General features: G+C 53.9%; 2 protein-coding genes across 2 annotated transcripts in view; one reads left to right on the top strand and one right to left on the bottom strand.

The window, feature by feature from the left end:
- The window catches only part of VKORC1 (vitamin K epoxide reductase complex subunit 1), a 502,856-nt gene that overhangs the window by 404,829 nt on the left and 83,498 nt on the right, over positions 1–14,529 (bottom strand). The window lies entirely within an intron of this gene.
- TGFB1I1 (transforming growth factor beta 1 induced transcript 1) lies at positions 4,375–10,219 on the top strand. Its single transcript, XM_050773511.1, has 11 exons — positions 4,375–4,511; positions 5,749–5,864; positions 5,990–6,042; positions 6,152–6,294; positions 6,469–6,556; positions 6,670–6,775; positions 6,883–7,077; positions 8,326–8,499; positions 8,784–8,865; positions 9,164–9,312; positions 9,570–10,219. The coding sequence occupies exons 1-11, from the start codon at positions 4,499–4,501 to the stop codon at positions 9,834–9,836; spliced, it is 1,386 nt and encodes a 461-aa protein (XP_050629468.1). The 5' UTR covers positions 4,375–4,498; the 3' UTR covers positions 9,837–10,219.

Raw genomic sequence — 14,529 nt, 5'->3', positions numbered from 1 at the left:
GAGACAGGGTCTTGCTATGTTGCCCAGTTGGTCTCAAAATCCTAGGTTCAAGCAGTCCTCCTGCCTCAGCCTCCCAAAGTGCTGGGATTTACAGGCACGAGCCACTGTGCCAGCCAACATTTTCTTTATTCAGTCAACTATTGATGGATACTTTGGTTGGGTCCATGACTTTGCTATTGTGAATAGTGCTGCAATGAACACGAGTTCAGCTGTCTTTTACATGATTTCTTTTCCTGTGGGTAGGTACTCAGTAGTGGGATTTCTGGGTCAAATGATAGAGTTGTAGGTCTTTGAGAAATCTCCATACTGTTTTCCATAGAGATCGAGCTAATTTACATTCCCACCAACAGTGTATAAGTATTCCCCTTTCTCCACATTCATGCCAACATCTGTTGCTTTTTTACTTTTTAATAATTGGCTTTGCAGATTTTTGACTCCTCAGTGGCAGGCTGATTTTGGGGAGAGCTGCACTGGGCCTGCCAAGGTCTGCTTCTGGGCAGCTGAGGTTGACACTTGCTGTCTCTGAGCCTCTGTGAGTGTTGGTCCAGGTCTCTGGTTTTCAGGCTATGCATTAGAACCAAGCAGAGAGCTTTGAAAAACTATCGATGCCTGGGACCTTTTTACTCACATTGGACTGGGCATCAGTATTTTAATTTATTTTTATTTTTGGAATCTTGCTCTGTCACCCAGGCTGGAGTGCGGTGGTGCAATCTCGGCTCATTGCAGCCTCCGCCTTTCTGGTTCAAGCAATTCTCGTGCCTCAGCCTCCCAAGTAGCTGGGATTACAGGTGCCACTATGCCCGGCTAACTTTGTATTTTTAGTAGATACAGGGTTTCACCATGTTGGCCAGGCTGGTCTCGAACTCCTGATCTCAGGCGATCTGCCTGCCTTGACCTCCCAAAGTGCTGGGATTACAGGCGTGAGCCACTACGCCCAGCCAGGCCCTGTCTTCAAATATAGTCATACTGGGAGTTAAACTTTGATGTATAAAAGTGGGAGAGGCACAAACATTCAGTCCATAACACTCCCTTTCCCCCAATCCTAGGCAACCACTAATCTACATCTTGCCTCTACAGATGACCTATTCTGGACATGTCATATAAATGGAATCATACAGTGCGTGATTTTTCGTGTCTGGCTTCTTTCACATAGCATAATGTTTTCAAGGTTCATCTACACCGTATCATCTCATTTCTTCTTATTAGGAATAATACAGTTTCACTTTATGCACTGCTGTGGTTTGAACATGTCCCCCCAGAGTTCATGTGTTGGAAACTTAACCACCAATGCAACTGTTGAGAGGTGGGAACTTCAAGAAGTGATTAGGTTATGTGGGCTCTTCCCTCATGAATGGATTAATGGCATTATTGCATGAGTAGGTTTGTTATCAAGGGAGTGGACAGTTGATAAATGGATGGGTTCTGCCCCCACCCCACCCCCTCTCTTGCACTGTCTTACCCTTCCACTTTCTGCTGTGGGATGAGGCAGAAAGAAGGCCCTCACCAGATGCAGGGCCCTTGACCTTGGACTTCCCAGCCTCTAGAACACAAAGAAAGAAATCTCTGTTCTTTATAAATTATCCAGCCTTAGGTATTCCATGATGCAGCACAAAACAGACTAAGACACGGATATGCCACTTTTGTTTCTTCAATCATCAGTTGACGGACATTTGGGTTGTTTCCACTCTGGGGCTACTATGAATAATGCTGCTATGAATACTCGTACAAGTTTTTTTTTGTGGAATATGCTTTTATTTCTCTTGGTTACATATCTAGAAGGGAAATTGCTGGATCATATAACTCTATGTTTAAACATCTGAGGAACTGCCAGACTATTTTCCAAAGTTAGTGAATGATTTTACATTCCAACCAGCTATGTGTGAGGGTTCCAATGTCTTCACATCCTCACAAAAACTTGTTAAATGCCTCTTTTTTTCAGGTTTTTTTTTTTTTTTTTTTGAGTCGGAGTCTCACTCTGTCACCCAGGCTGGAGTCCAGTGGCACGATCTCTGCTCACTGCAACCTCTGCCTCCCTAATTCACGTGATTCTCCTGCCTCAGCCTTCCGAGTAGCTGGGATTACAGCTGCCTGCCACCACGCCCAGCTAATTTGTGTATTTTTAGTAGAGACAGGGTTTTGCCAAGTTAACCAGGCTGGTCTCAAACTCCCGACCTCAGATGATCCGCCTGCCTCGGCCTGCAGGCGTGAACCACCGAGACTGGTCTTTAAAATATTATTATTATTACTATTTGAGATGGAGTCTCGCTATGTTGCCCAGGCTGGAGTGCCAGGGCACGATCTCAGCTCACTGCAGCCTCTGCCTGCCAGATTCAAAGTATTCTTCTGCCTCAGCCTCCCAAGTAGCTGGAAATACAGGCGCCCACCACCTTGCCCGTCTAATTTTTTTGTGTGTTTTTAGTAGAGACTGGGTTTCACCATGTTAGCCAGGCTAACACGATCTCTGCTCACTGCAACCTCTGCCTCCTGAGTTCAAGTGATTCTCCTGTCTCAGCCTCCTGAGTAGCTGGGATTATAGGTGCCTGCCACCATATCCAGCTAATTTTTGTATTTTTAGTAGGACGGGGTTTCACCAGGTTAACCATGCTGGTCTCAAACTCCCGACCTCAGGTGATCCGCCTGCCTCGGCCTCCCAAAGTGCTGGGATTACAGGCATGAACCACCAAGCCTGGCCTTTAAAATATTATTATTATTTGAGATGGAGTCTCGCTCTGTTGCCCAGGCTGGAGTGCAGTGGTGCAATCTCAGCTCACTGCAGCCTTCACCTGCCAGGTTCAAGGGATTCTCCTGCCTCAGCCTCCCAAGTAGCTGGGACTACAGGCGCCTGCCGCCATGCCCAGCTAAGTTTTTGTGTGTTTTTAGTAGAGACTGTTTGCACCATGTTAGCCAGGCTGGTCTTGAACTCCTGACCTCAGGTGATCCACCCACCTCAGCCTTCCAAAGTGTTGGGATTACAGGCATGAGCCACCACTCCTGGCCTAATTACCTGTCTTTTTTATTATTGCCATCCTAATAGGTATGATGTGGCATCTCATTATAGTTTTGATTTGCATTACTCTGGGGACTAATGATGTTGAGGATATTTTCATGTAATTATTGGCTATTTATATAACGTATTGAACTGTCTATTCAGGTCATTTGCCCATTTTTTTTTTCTTTTTCTTTTTTATTCTTGAGACAGGGTCTCCTCTGTCGCCTAGGAGTTCAGTGGCACAGTCTCAGCTCATTGCAGCCTCCGCCTCCAGGCTTCAAGCAATTCTCTCGTGTCTCAGCCTCCCAAGTAGCTGGGATTATAGGCGCCTGCCACCACGCATGGCTAATTTTGTATTTTTAGTAGAGTCGAGGTTTCATCACGTTGGCCAGGCTGGTCTCGAACTTCTGACCTCAAGTGACCTGCTCGCCTTGGCCTCCCAAAGTGCTGGGATTCTAGGTGTGAGCCACTATTCCCGTCTGGCATTTTAAAAAGCTCCCCAGGTTGTTCTGATTTGCTCCTGGGTTGAGACCCACAGTCCAGTGCCCAGATCTGTCCAAGAGAGTGGCTGCCGCACAGTTGTCTGTCCACAGCTACCTCTAGGGCCTCTTGTTTCCACCTCCTTTCTCAGGGTCTCAGTCCAGGGAAGCCTTGCTACTTTGTGGCTGGAGACTTTGTCTTGCTTTCTGCTCTGAGTTCATCAGTAACTTGGGAAAGGGCTGTTTGGGAGCAGGCCTGGGCCACCTCAGTGTTGAGGAAGGGCTTTGTCTTGCAGGCTGGCTGGGGGTTGGTTGCCTGCGAGTGTTTTCCCTGAATTTGCAAAGGGCTTGCGCCCGGGTTCGAGTTTACCTGTGTCTATGACCAAGTCTTGGAGGGAAGGTCCCAGTGTAGAGTCTGTGGGTGGGTTCACTGTGTCTGTCCCTGTCCTTGAGATTTCTTTGTGTCTAGTATGTATGCCTCTTGGGGCCTCTATTTAATCTGTCAGGGTCTCCGATGGGAAGGTCTCTGAACCTGAGGTCTGAGCCTTAGAACATCTCTCCTGCTACCAATTCAAAAATTCCGTCTGGGACAAGTCTCCCAGGAATGGCATGGGTGGCAGGGAGGCTCTTGTCTAGGACTCAGGCTCTGGCTGTGCGGGGTGTCTGCTTGGGGGCCGCAGTCCATGTCTGTAAGTCTCCCTAGGGAGCGGCTACGGGGCTTGGTCTGGAGAAGCCACTTCTTTCTGGCACTGGCCTCCTGGGGCTCCCTGCAGCTGAGGCCAAGGCTGGGGTGTGGCCGCCTCCCCGGCAGGCCGGCGGGCTGGGCTCGGGTGGGCCGGGGCGCTCCCTCCTTTCCACGCCCCTACCTCGGGTTCCCCCGTTCATCACCCCCCCATCCCCATCCCAGCGGGTCCCGGCTTCCTTACATGGTCACGGCCGGGCTTCCAGCTCCCGGACGTCCCCCGCCCCCCGCCCCCACCGGACACGGCCCCCGCCCTGTTCGCCCCGCGCCACCCGCCCGCGCCCCGCCATGGAGGACCTGGGTGAGTGGGGCCGGATCCCCGGGTCCGTGGCCCCTCACCGCTGCCCAGATCTGCCTCCCCGCCGTCGCTCTCCCGCATCTCCCCATCCCTGTCTTCTTGCTTCTGCTTTTCGCCTCTGCCCGCGCCTCCTTTCCAACTCCACGTCCCCCTTCCTGCCTCTCCCTTCCTGCCTTTCCCGGGCCGGCCGCTCCCTCCCTTCTTCCCTCGCTCCGCTCCTCCATCCCAGGCTGCGGCGGGTGGAACGGGAGGTGCGGCGCCCGCGGGCGCCCGGGCGCGGGGCTCTGGGGAGGGAGGGGTTAAAGGGGCCTCGGCCCGGGGACCGGGAAAGTAGAGGGCACGGGAAAGTCTGGCACCAAGTTTTGGAGAAAAAAAGAGGGCCTGCCTGCGCCAGGGTTTTGGGAGAGGAGGAGTTAAGGGCTCCTGAGCACGGTGAGGGTCGGGTCCTTGGAGGAAGGAAGAGAATAGTAGCTCAGGAGTGCCTAGGCGCCCGCGAAGGCTTCAGGGTTTCACGCGGGTGCTCAGAGACGAAGACTGAGGGCAGGACTTCTGGGTTCTGGAAGTGAAGGGGCTCAAAGGACCCGGATCTCGGTATGCAGGGATGGAGAGTGGTGTCTTGTCCGGAAAGGAGGACCCAGGTATCTCGTCCTCCCTGCGGACCGTGGGGCTGGAAGGCTGCGCGCTCCACCGGAGAGAGGGGATTCCGGCCCCCGGCGGTAGAGGGCGCTGCTCGGTAGGGGTAACTGCGGTACCGCAGAGAAGCAGCCAATCAGAAGACAGGTCCCAGCGAAGCGCCAGTGAGGAGCGCAGGGCGGGACTCAGGGGCCTGGTAGTGGCTAGGCTGGGCGGGGCCTGTGTAGGTAGGGGGAGGAGTTAAGGAGCACGGAAGAGAGAGCGTCCAATGAGAAAGCTGGGGGCCAGGCACTGGGCCAATGGAGCAGTTTGGAGGGGAGCCAAATTTGGCTTGGTTGAAGAGCCCATTTTGACTGCATCAGAGAAGATGGGGAGAATAAAATAATCAGGAGGCTGGGTTTGTGCTTGGCTCCCAGCGTGAGCAACTGGGATATTCTGGTCATAAATATTCCTTGCTACTCTTTGAGCAGTGCTCTGCCTGGCCCTGGCCCTTTGACCTCTGCTCTTAATAATGGCTTCTGTCCTTCTCCAGTACTACCCACTGGGAACCTTATCTTCCGATCTAACCGTGACCCCTGTCTCTCTCCCTGATGTCCTCTTCCTGCAGACGCCCTGCTCTCTGACCTGGAGACTACCACCTCGCACATGCCAAGGTCAGGGGCTCCCAAAGAGCGCCCTGCAGAGCCTCTCACCCCTCCCCCATCCTATGGCCACCAGCCACAGGTGAGATCGGATGTTGGGGCCTGGGGCAGCCACTAGGGCCAGACTCGGCCTAGTGTATGGGGATCTCAGCCTGAGTGGGGCAGAGTGCAGGCCTGTCATCCTACCTGTGCGTCTCCGCTCTGTAGACAGGGTCTGGGGAGTCTTCAGGAGCCTCGGGGGACAAGGACCATCTGTACAGGTGAGGGGTCTGGCAACCAGGGCATAGGGGGCCAACTGAGGCTCATCCGTACAGGTGAGGAGGCTTGGATTCCCCACCCCTGAACCCAGGCTCCCACTCTGCTTCCCAGCACGGTATGCAAGCCTCGGTCCCCAAAGCCTGCAGCCCCGGCGGCCCCTCCATTCTCCTCTTCCAGCGGTGTCTTGGGTACTGGGCTCTGTGAGCTAGATCGGTTGCTTCAGGAACTTAATGCCACCCAGTTCAACATCACAGGTACCAGGGTGACTGAGAGAGACCTTGATGGGATGGGGGCAGGGGAGGGAAGGGCAGGGCAGAGACTAAGAAGAATACACTTCCCAGAGTAGCAGTTAAAGGGACCTAAAGCCTCAAGTGGGAGGGTGAGTTGAGCACAGCCCTATATGCAGCTTCCTCCTCCCCTCTCTCCAGATGAAATCATGTCTCAGTTCCCATCTAGCAAGGTGGCTTCAGGAGAGCAGAAGGAGGACCAGTCTGAAGACAAGAAAAGACCCAGCCTGTGAGTTTGGCATTGTTGTCAGGGCTGAGAGGAGATTAGTCCTGGATGTCTGAGTCACTAGAGGGAGCATTGCTCTGGGAGGCTCTGAGATGACACAAGCATGTTCTTCACAGCCCTTCCAGCCCATCTCCTGGCCTCCCAAAGCCTTCTGCCACCTCGGCCACTCTGGAGCTGGATAGACTGATGGCCTCACTCTCTGACTTCCGTGTTCAAAACCATGTGAGTTGGGCAGTGGGCCAGTGTCCATTTGTGGCTCCCCAACCCCTTCTAGACAATTCCACATCTGCTGCCTTGCTGACTCAATTCTCATGTCCTTCCCGCTGCAGCTTCCAGCCTCTGGGCCAACCCAGCCACCAGTGGCAAGCTCCACAAACGAGGGCTCCCCGTCCCCACCGGAGCCGACTGGCAAGGGCAGCCTAGACACCATGCTGGGGCTGCTGCAGTCTGACCTCAGTCGCCGGGGTGTACCCACTCAGGCCAAGGGCCTCTGTGGCTCCTGCAATAAACCTATTGCTGGGCAAGTAAGTGGAGCCTTGTGAGAAGGGAGGCAGCGACCTATCACAGACCCATCTTTAGTGGGAGCTGGGCTTTATGCTGTTGCCTTTTAATAAGTTAATCTGGGAAGTGGGTATCATTGTTACTTATATTTTATGGATGAGGAAACTGAAGCTCTGAACCACACAGCAGATTAGTGGTAGGGTGAAAATTCCAACCATGTTACCATTTATTATGGTCCTACTGTGTGCCAGGCACTGTGCCAGCTCCTTTACAAACCCTCATCTCATCCAATCTTCACAAAACACTCAGTGACTCCACTCACCATCTCTTATGCATCTACAAAGGCTCTCTCTTCCTCCATCAGAGTCTGGACTGGGTTCACTGGTCCTTGGCTTATTGACTGAGCAGATGTGATTGACAACAGCTGTGCCTAGGGTTTAACCTAGTGCCCCCTGCTAGATCAAGTACCTGACTCCTAGCCCAGAATTGCCCATCTCAGCAAAGGAGGGTGGCATTGTGACTTTTGTAAATCATAGGCACTTTCATCTTCATGAATCCCTTTGTCCATTAAAATACATAGTTTTTTATGCCTGTGTTGGTATAAAGATGGGTATGTTATTATTATATATTAAAGCATTTTCTTCTAGTTCATTTTTTTATTCTGAATTTTTAAAAACTGATTTTTCACTTCCTCCCTCTTATTTATTTTGAGACGAAGTCTCACTCTGCGACCCAGGCTGGAGTGCAGTGGTGCCATCGTGGCTTACTGCAGCCTCGACCTCCTGGGCTCAAGCAATCCTCCCACCTCAGCCTCCCGAGTAGCTGGGACTATAGGCGCCCGCCACCACGCCCGGCTAATTTTATTTATTTATTGTAGAGATGGGGTTTCGCCATGATGCACAGGTTGGTCTCAAACTCTTGGGCTCAAGTAATCCTCTCACCTCAGCCTCCCAAATGCTAGGATTAGAGGCACGAGCCACCCAGCCTGGTCTTAACTCTGATTTAAAAATAAGTAAAACGTTTTTATGGGCCCCTAAATGTATTGTGGGCTCCAGGCTCTGTGCCTGCTGTGCCTCATGCATAGGTCAATCCTGGAGCGCAGGTGGAAGATGGGAGCTGGATCTCCATCGCTTACAGGCTGCGTGATCTGGAACACTGGATTCTTTATTCTGATCGCTCAGAGAGGACTCGAAAAACGCCGCGTAAACCTTGCCTCGCTGGGCATGTGGCCGTCAGAGCCGCTCTGACCACGCCTCACCTCCCACTCGCAGGTGGTGACGGCTCTGGGCCGCGCCTGGCACCCCGAGCACTTCGTTTGCGGAGGCTGTTCCACCGCCCTGGGAGGCAGCAGCTTCTTCGAGAAGGATGGAGCCCCCTTCTGCCCCGAGTGCTACTTTGAGCGCTTCTCGCCAAGATGTGGCTTCTGCAACCAGCCCATCCGACACGTGAGCTCTGCCCGGCCGCACTGAGCCCGCCCTGTCTCACCCGGAGAGCTGTGGGACGGGCCTCCACAGCATGGGTCCCGCCCCACCCGCGCTACCCTACCCCTACCCCTTGGCAATGTCCACGGCCCCTTGGACTCCACTCTTCCTTTCTGACTCCCACGTTCCTAGTTAGATCTTCTCCCCCTCCCCCCACGCATGCCTTAGCCCAGTCACCCGGGTTCCGCGCGGGAGAGGAAGGCGCGAAGGCACGGAGACCGCGCTGAGTGTCCTCTCCCTCCCTGCAGAAAATGGTGACCGCCTTGGGCACTCACTGGCACCCAGAGCATTTCTGCTGCGTCAGTTGCGGGGAGCCCTTCGGAGATGAGGGTGAGAGTGAACTTGACTCCCACCTTAAAAGCTGCGGGTCCCCTCGACGTCTCGCCCCAGTCCCTCCGATCTCCGGAGTCCTCAGGGCCATGGTTTTCCTTCTGCTCTCTTCTAGCCCTGCCCTCTCCCACACAGACTCCGGACCCAAGCCCTCCCGCTCCGTCCCGCCCCAGACCCGGCTCCTCCTTCCCCAAGCCTCCTTCGGACTGCCCCTCCTCCCGCCCCAGATCTCAGATCTTGTGGGTCCCCGGTCCCGCCCGCACCCTTTGCCTTCAGCCCACTCGGTTCCCTCTCCTAGGTTTTCATGAGCGCGAGGGCCGCCCCTACTGCCGCCGGGACTTCCTGCAGCTGTTCGCCCCGCGCTGCCAGGGCTGCCAGGGTCCCATCCTGGATAACTACATCTCGGCGCTTAGCGCGCTCTGGCACCCGGACTGTTTCGTCTGCAGGGTGCGCGCTGCGGGGCGGGGCGTTGGAGGGGCGGGTCAAGGGTGCAGGGCTGTGGGGCGGGGCCTTGGAGGGGCGGGTCACTGGAGGTGCTGCTAGGAGCCTCGGGTTGGGCGAGTTTTCCGGCAGGGTCCCACTGGACGGGAGGCTTCGCGTCTAGGAAGGGCGGCGAGGTCCCATGGCGTTATCCGCTAGTAACGCGCGTTGGCTGGCGGGGGCCGCTGACCTTTCTGTCCTCTTTCGCGGCCTCCCTTCCCCAGGAATGCTTCGCGCCCTTCTCGGGAGGCAGCTTTTTCGAGCACGAGGGCCGCCCGTTGTGCGAGAACCACTTCCACGCACGGCGCGGCTCGCTGTGCGCCACGTGTGGCCTCCCCGTTACCGGCCGCTGCGTGTCGGCCCTGGGCCGCCGCTTCCACCCGGATCACTTCACATGCACCTTCTGCCTGCGCCCGCTCACCAAGGGCTCCTTCCAGGAGCGCGCCGGCAAGCCCTACTGCCAGCCCTGCTTCCTGAAGCTCTTCGGCTGACAGCCCGCCCGGCTCGCCCTCTCCCCCGGAGGCCGCGCCCTCCCGGTAAAGCGGGTCCTGCAGACCCAGAGGCCTGGCTTTCAGAGTGTGAGGCCCCACCCACTGGAGAGCCCCGCCCCTAAGGTACTCTGAGTCCTCAGGGGTCAAGTTCAGAAAAGGCCCAGCCAGACCTAAACCCACACGCCCACAAAGTGAATCGCACACAGACGAGAGCTCCCGTGCGAGCCTCCACTCTCTATTCCCACCCTTGAGGGAGCCCCCTGACTGGGGGAGGGTCCTTGCAATTCCAGCGAATCGGAGGCCAGGCCAGGACGTCCTTGCTCCCTGCACCCTCACTGTTCTGTGCACTTTTTCTACCTACATAAACACACGCATTCCACGTCTCCCTCGTGCTGTCTCTGAATGCGCGCGGGAGCCTGGCCCTAACGCCCCGCCCCCGCATTGGCTCTGTCCCCGGCCGTCTCTAGGCCACTGCCCTGTGGCCGCAGCGGGACCTGCAGCCTCAGCCCTTGCAGATAGCCACTCCTGCACTTCCTGCTTCAAGTATCAGATGAGCCTGAGGATGGAAAGGGTGGCGACCCGCGCAGGACTGTACAGATAGTGGCAGAGCCAGGACAAGAGCTCCAACTGAGGCCCCACCGAATCTTCCCGCCCTCATTACTCCTTCTTCAGTTCTATATTTTGCTTTGTTTTCTTTTGTCCTAAGAGATGAGGTCACACTTTGTCGCCCAGGTTGGAGTACAGTGGTGCCATAGCTCACCGCAACCTCGAACTCCTGGGATCGAGGGATCCTCCCGCCTTGGCCTCCCAAAGGTGTGAGCCACTGTGCCCACCCTTCCCTTTATTCTTGAAATAAGCTCTTAACGGTGGTTCATGTCACTTTGGGAGGCCAAGACGGGTGAATCACTTGAGGCCAGGAGTTCGAGACCAGCCTGGCCAACATGGTGAAACCCCGTCTCTACTAAAAATACAAAAATTAGCTGGGCATGGCACACGCCTGTAATCCCAGCTTCTGGGGAGGCTGAGGCAGGAGAATCGATTGAACTCGGAAGGCAGAGGTTGCAGTGAGCAGAGATGGCGCCACTGCACTCCAGCCTGGGCAACAAAAGAGACTCCATCTCAAAAAAAAAAAAGAAAGAAAAGAAAGGAAGAAAGAAAGAGAAGGAAGAAAGGAAGGAAGGGGAAAGAAAAGAGAAAAGAAAGAAAGAGAAAGAAAGAAAGAGAAAAGAAAGGAAGGAGGGAGGGAGGGAGGGAAAGAAAGGAAGGAAGGAAAGAAAGGAACAAGCTTAATCTGCTCCCCTCCTGCACTGCCTTTGGTTCCTAGATTTTTTCCCCTATTAAAGGGCCTTGAGGGATGGCGCTCTACCCAGAGTGCCAGCTGTGCCCACCTTTTGGTTCTGGGCACTAAGGTACAGCTTCTGTCTTACTATTGACCCACAACATCTCGGATCACCTGAATGCTTCATGTAGAAAGGGTTAAGCCTCAGCTTAACCCTTTCTCCCTCCCACCCCCAGGTGTCCCAGTCAAGGCAGAACAATCGGCACATTCAGAGCCATTACTTACTGTCCCTGCTGGCCCATCTGCCACCACCTGAGGCTTCTCCCAGCCTAGCCCTGTGCTGGGTGGTGCTGGGTCTAGAGATGAGTCAGGCTCACTGTCCTGGAGAGCCCCAGGCTGAGGAGGCAGATACTTGGACAGAGGATGACACTTGGTGTGGCCAGGGTGTGACTGAAGGAAGCACTGGGGGCTATAGAAGCCAGAAGGTGGCTTCTTAACCCAGACTGGGAGTCAAGGTATGCTTCCTGGAGTGACTGACACCCAGGACCTGAGCCAAGTCCCAGCAGAGAAGGATGGGGCCAGGGGTTTTCAGGTATGGAGGATGGGGTCACGGGTTTCAGGTGTGAAGAAGTTCAGGTTCCATCTGAGTCCCTATGTCCCAGGGTGGCCCCCTGGGTCCATACTCTAGGGACCTCTGGTGTTGGAAGCGATAGGTCCTCAGAGTCCTTTCCAGCTCATCAGGAAGAGCTAGAAGCTGCAGGGAGCATGTATGGGCACGAGGAAAAGGTGAGGCGTCCTTGGCCCCAGCCTCTCCCAGGTCCCCAGATCTCTTCCTTTCTAAGGCTCCTCTCCCACGGTCTTCCCAGGTCTCCTGCTCTTTCCCTACCATATATTCTCCCCGAAGAATGTCCCCCCCCACCCCAGCCTGTAACCACCTTCCTATCTTGAGGATGCCCAAATTGGCATTCATTCATTCACCAAATATTTATTGAGCACTCCTGTGCCAGGCTCTGGGGAGACAATGGGGAACCAAGCAGCTATGACTCTTGCTTTCAGGGAGCCGAAGTCTAGTAGGGGAGACAGATGACAGCCAAGTACAAAGGTGACATGAGTAATGAAGGAGCGGTACCTTCCCGATCGCCTAGCTAAAGCCAGTGCTTCCCTGGTGTCCATGCCACAGCCCCTCCCTAGTTCCTTCCGAGCATGCAGTGCTCTTGCAAGTAGGAGTTTTTGTTTTTGTTTTTTTGAGACAGAGTCTCGCTCTGTCACCCAGACTGGGGTGCAGTGGTGCCATCTGGGCTCACTGCAACTTCTGCCTCCTGAGGTTGAACCTCCGGGTTCAAGTGATTCTCTTGCCTCAGCCTCCTGAGTAGCTGGGATTACAGGCATGTGCCACCACGCCTGGCTTTTTTTTTTTTGAGACAGAGTTTCACTGTTGTTGCCCAGGCTGGAGTGCAACGGCATGATCTCAGCTCACTGCAACCTCCGCCTCCCGGATTCAAGTGATTCTCCTGCTTCAGCCTCCACTGGGATTACAGGCATGCACCACTACACCCAGCTAATTTTGTATTTTTAGTAGAGACGGGGTTTTACCATGTTGGCCAGGCTGGTCTCGAACTCCTGACCTCAGGTGGTTCCCCTACCTCAGCCTCCCAAATTGCTGGGATTACAGGCATGAGCCACCGTGCCTGGCCCTTATTTTTTTTGGCTTCTATCTGATTCTGCAACCGGAACAGAAGCTCCAGGGAGCAGGCAGTGCATTTGTTTTGCTGACCATTTTCTCCCTGGTGTCTACAACAGGTCCAGTATGTAGCCAGTCTCCATATGTGTTTGTTAATGAAGGAAGGAGCCAGGAAGGAAGGAGAGAGAGAGTACAAAGGACAAAATAGAGAACTAAGTTAGGGGAGGTGGGGAAGAGATTACTTTCACCAGGTAGTAAAATGTAAGGTCTCAGCTGAGAGCTGAACATGAAGGAGCCAGCCGTGCAAGGCGCCAAGGAGAGCATTCCCAGCAGACAGGAAGCAGGTGCAAAGGCCAGGGAGGAGGAGAGAGTCTGACGCCTTGGAAGAAAGAAAAGAAGGCCACTGTGGCTGAATTGGAGCCAGCAATGGGGAAAGCAAGAGGGGGCGAGGCTAAAGAGGAAGGAGATGTCACATCATGAAGGCCTTTGACGGCCGTGGTGAAGGGACCTTATCTGAAGTGTCTGTCACACACACGTGTCCTCTGACACTTGGCACTGGATTTCTCTCAGACACTTTAAACTCATCAACCCCTGAAGCAGACACTGTGGGTGTCCCACCCATTTACCTGCATGGCCCACCTTGGAAGTCACTTACAGACAGTTTCCAGACACCCTGACTTGCAGCTCCTCCCGGAGTTTCTCGTCTGAGGCTGCTCTTGGGAGGAGGGAGTGTGTTCCGTGTTCTCAGCAGGTCTGAAGCGTGTGTGGGCATTTCTGCAGCTTTTAGCCAGTGACAGACACAAATCAGGAAATAAATACCCCAAGCAGCTGACCCTCAAGGATCATTGCTATGGTGCGTTCTTCACCGTGTCTCAGAGTGTCCTTTTTGGGATCAGGCTCCAACTGCTCTTGGTGGTAACCTGATAAATGACACAGCCTTGCGCCAGATGCGGTGGCTCACACCTGTCTGTCATCCCAGCACTTTGGGAGGCTGAGGCAGTTTGGCTCAGGATTTTGAGACCAGCCTGGGCAACACAGTAAAACCCCATCTGTATAAAAAAATACAAAAATTAGCCGAGTGTTGTGGCGTGCCTGTAGTTCCAGCTATTCGGGAAACAGGTGGGAGGATCCCTTGAGCCCAGGAGGTCAAGGCTGCAGTGAGCTGTGATCACACCACTGTACTCCAGCCTTGGTGACAGAGCGAGACCCTGTCTCAAAACAAAGAACCACATGCTTTATTGGCTTTTCTCCTTGTTTCATGTCTCTTCCCTACTCCTTCACAGTCCATACTGGAACCACCTCCTCAGGAAAGTCGTTGCACACAAATTCTCATCTCAGGGTCTCCTTTTGGAGGAACCCAAACTAAGGTACTCCTTCATCCAAACTCTGTCATATTACACTGAAAGCATTTTTCTCTGTTCCCCATCTCTGGGATAACCATCACTGCCATAATCAGGCAGGACTTCCCTTCAACTGTCTCCTAACATTCAAGACTGGACCATTCTTCTAGAAAGGTAGACATACAGATATTAACCAGCCTAGCCCTTCTTGAATCCAGTCCTGTGCTGAGCAATGAGACTCCAGGGATAAATCAGATCAGTCCTGCTCTTTTAAATTTTTATTTTTATTTATTTATTTATTTATTTATTTATTTATTTATTTATTTATTTATTTTCTGAGACCGAGTCTTGCTCAGTCGACCAGGCTGGAGTGCAGTGGTACGATCTTGGCTC

The sequence above is a fragment of the Macaca thibetana genome, chromosome 20 (assembly GCF_024542745.1).
Source record: "Macaca thibetana thibetana isolate TM-01 chromosome 20, ASM2454274v1, whole genome shotgun sequence".
Classification (NCBI taxonomy): Eukaryota; Metazoa; Chordata; class Mammalia; order Primates; family Cercopithecidae; genus Macaca; species Macaca thibetana.
The sequence above is the reverse complement of the archived record's forward strand: the minus strand, read 5'-3'. Positions and strand labels throughout refer to the sequence as shown.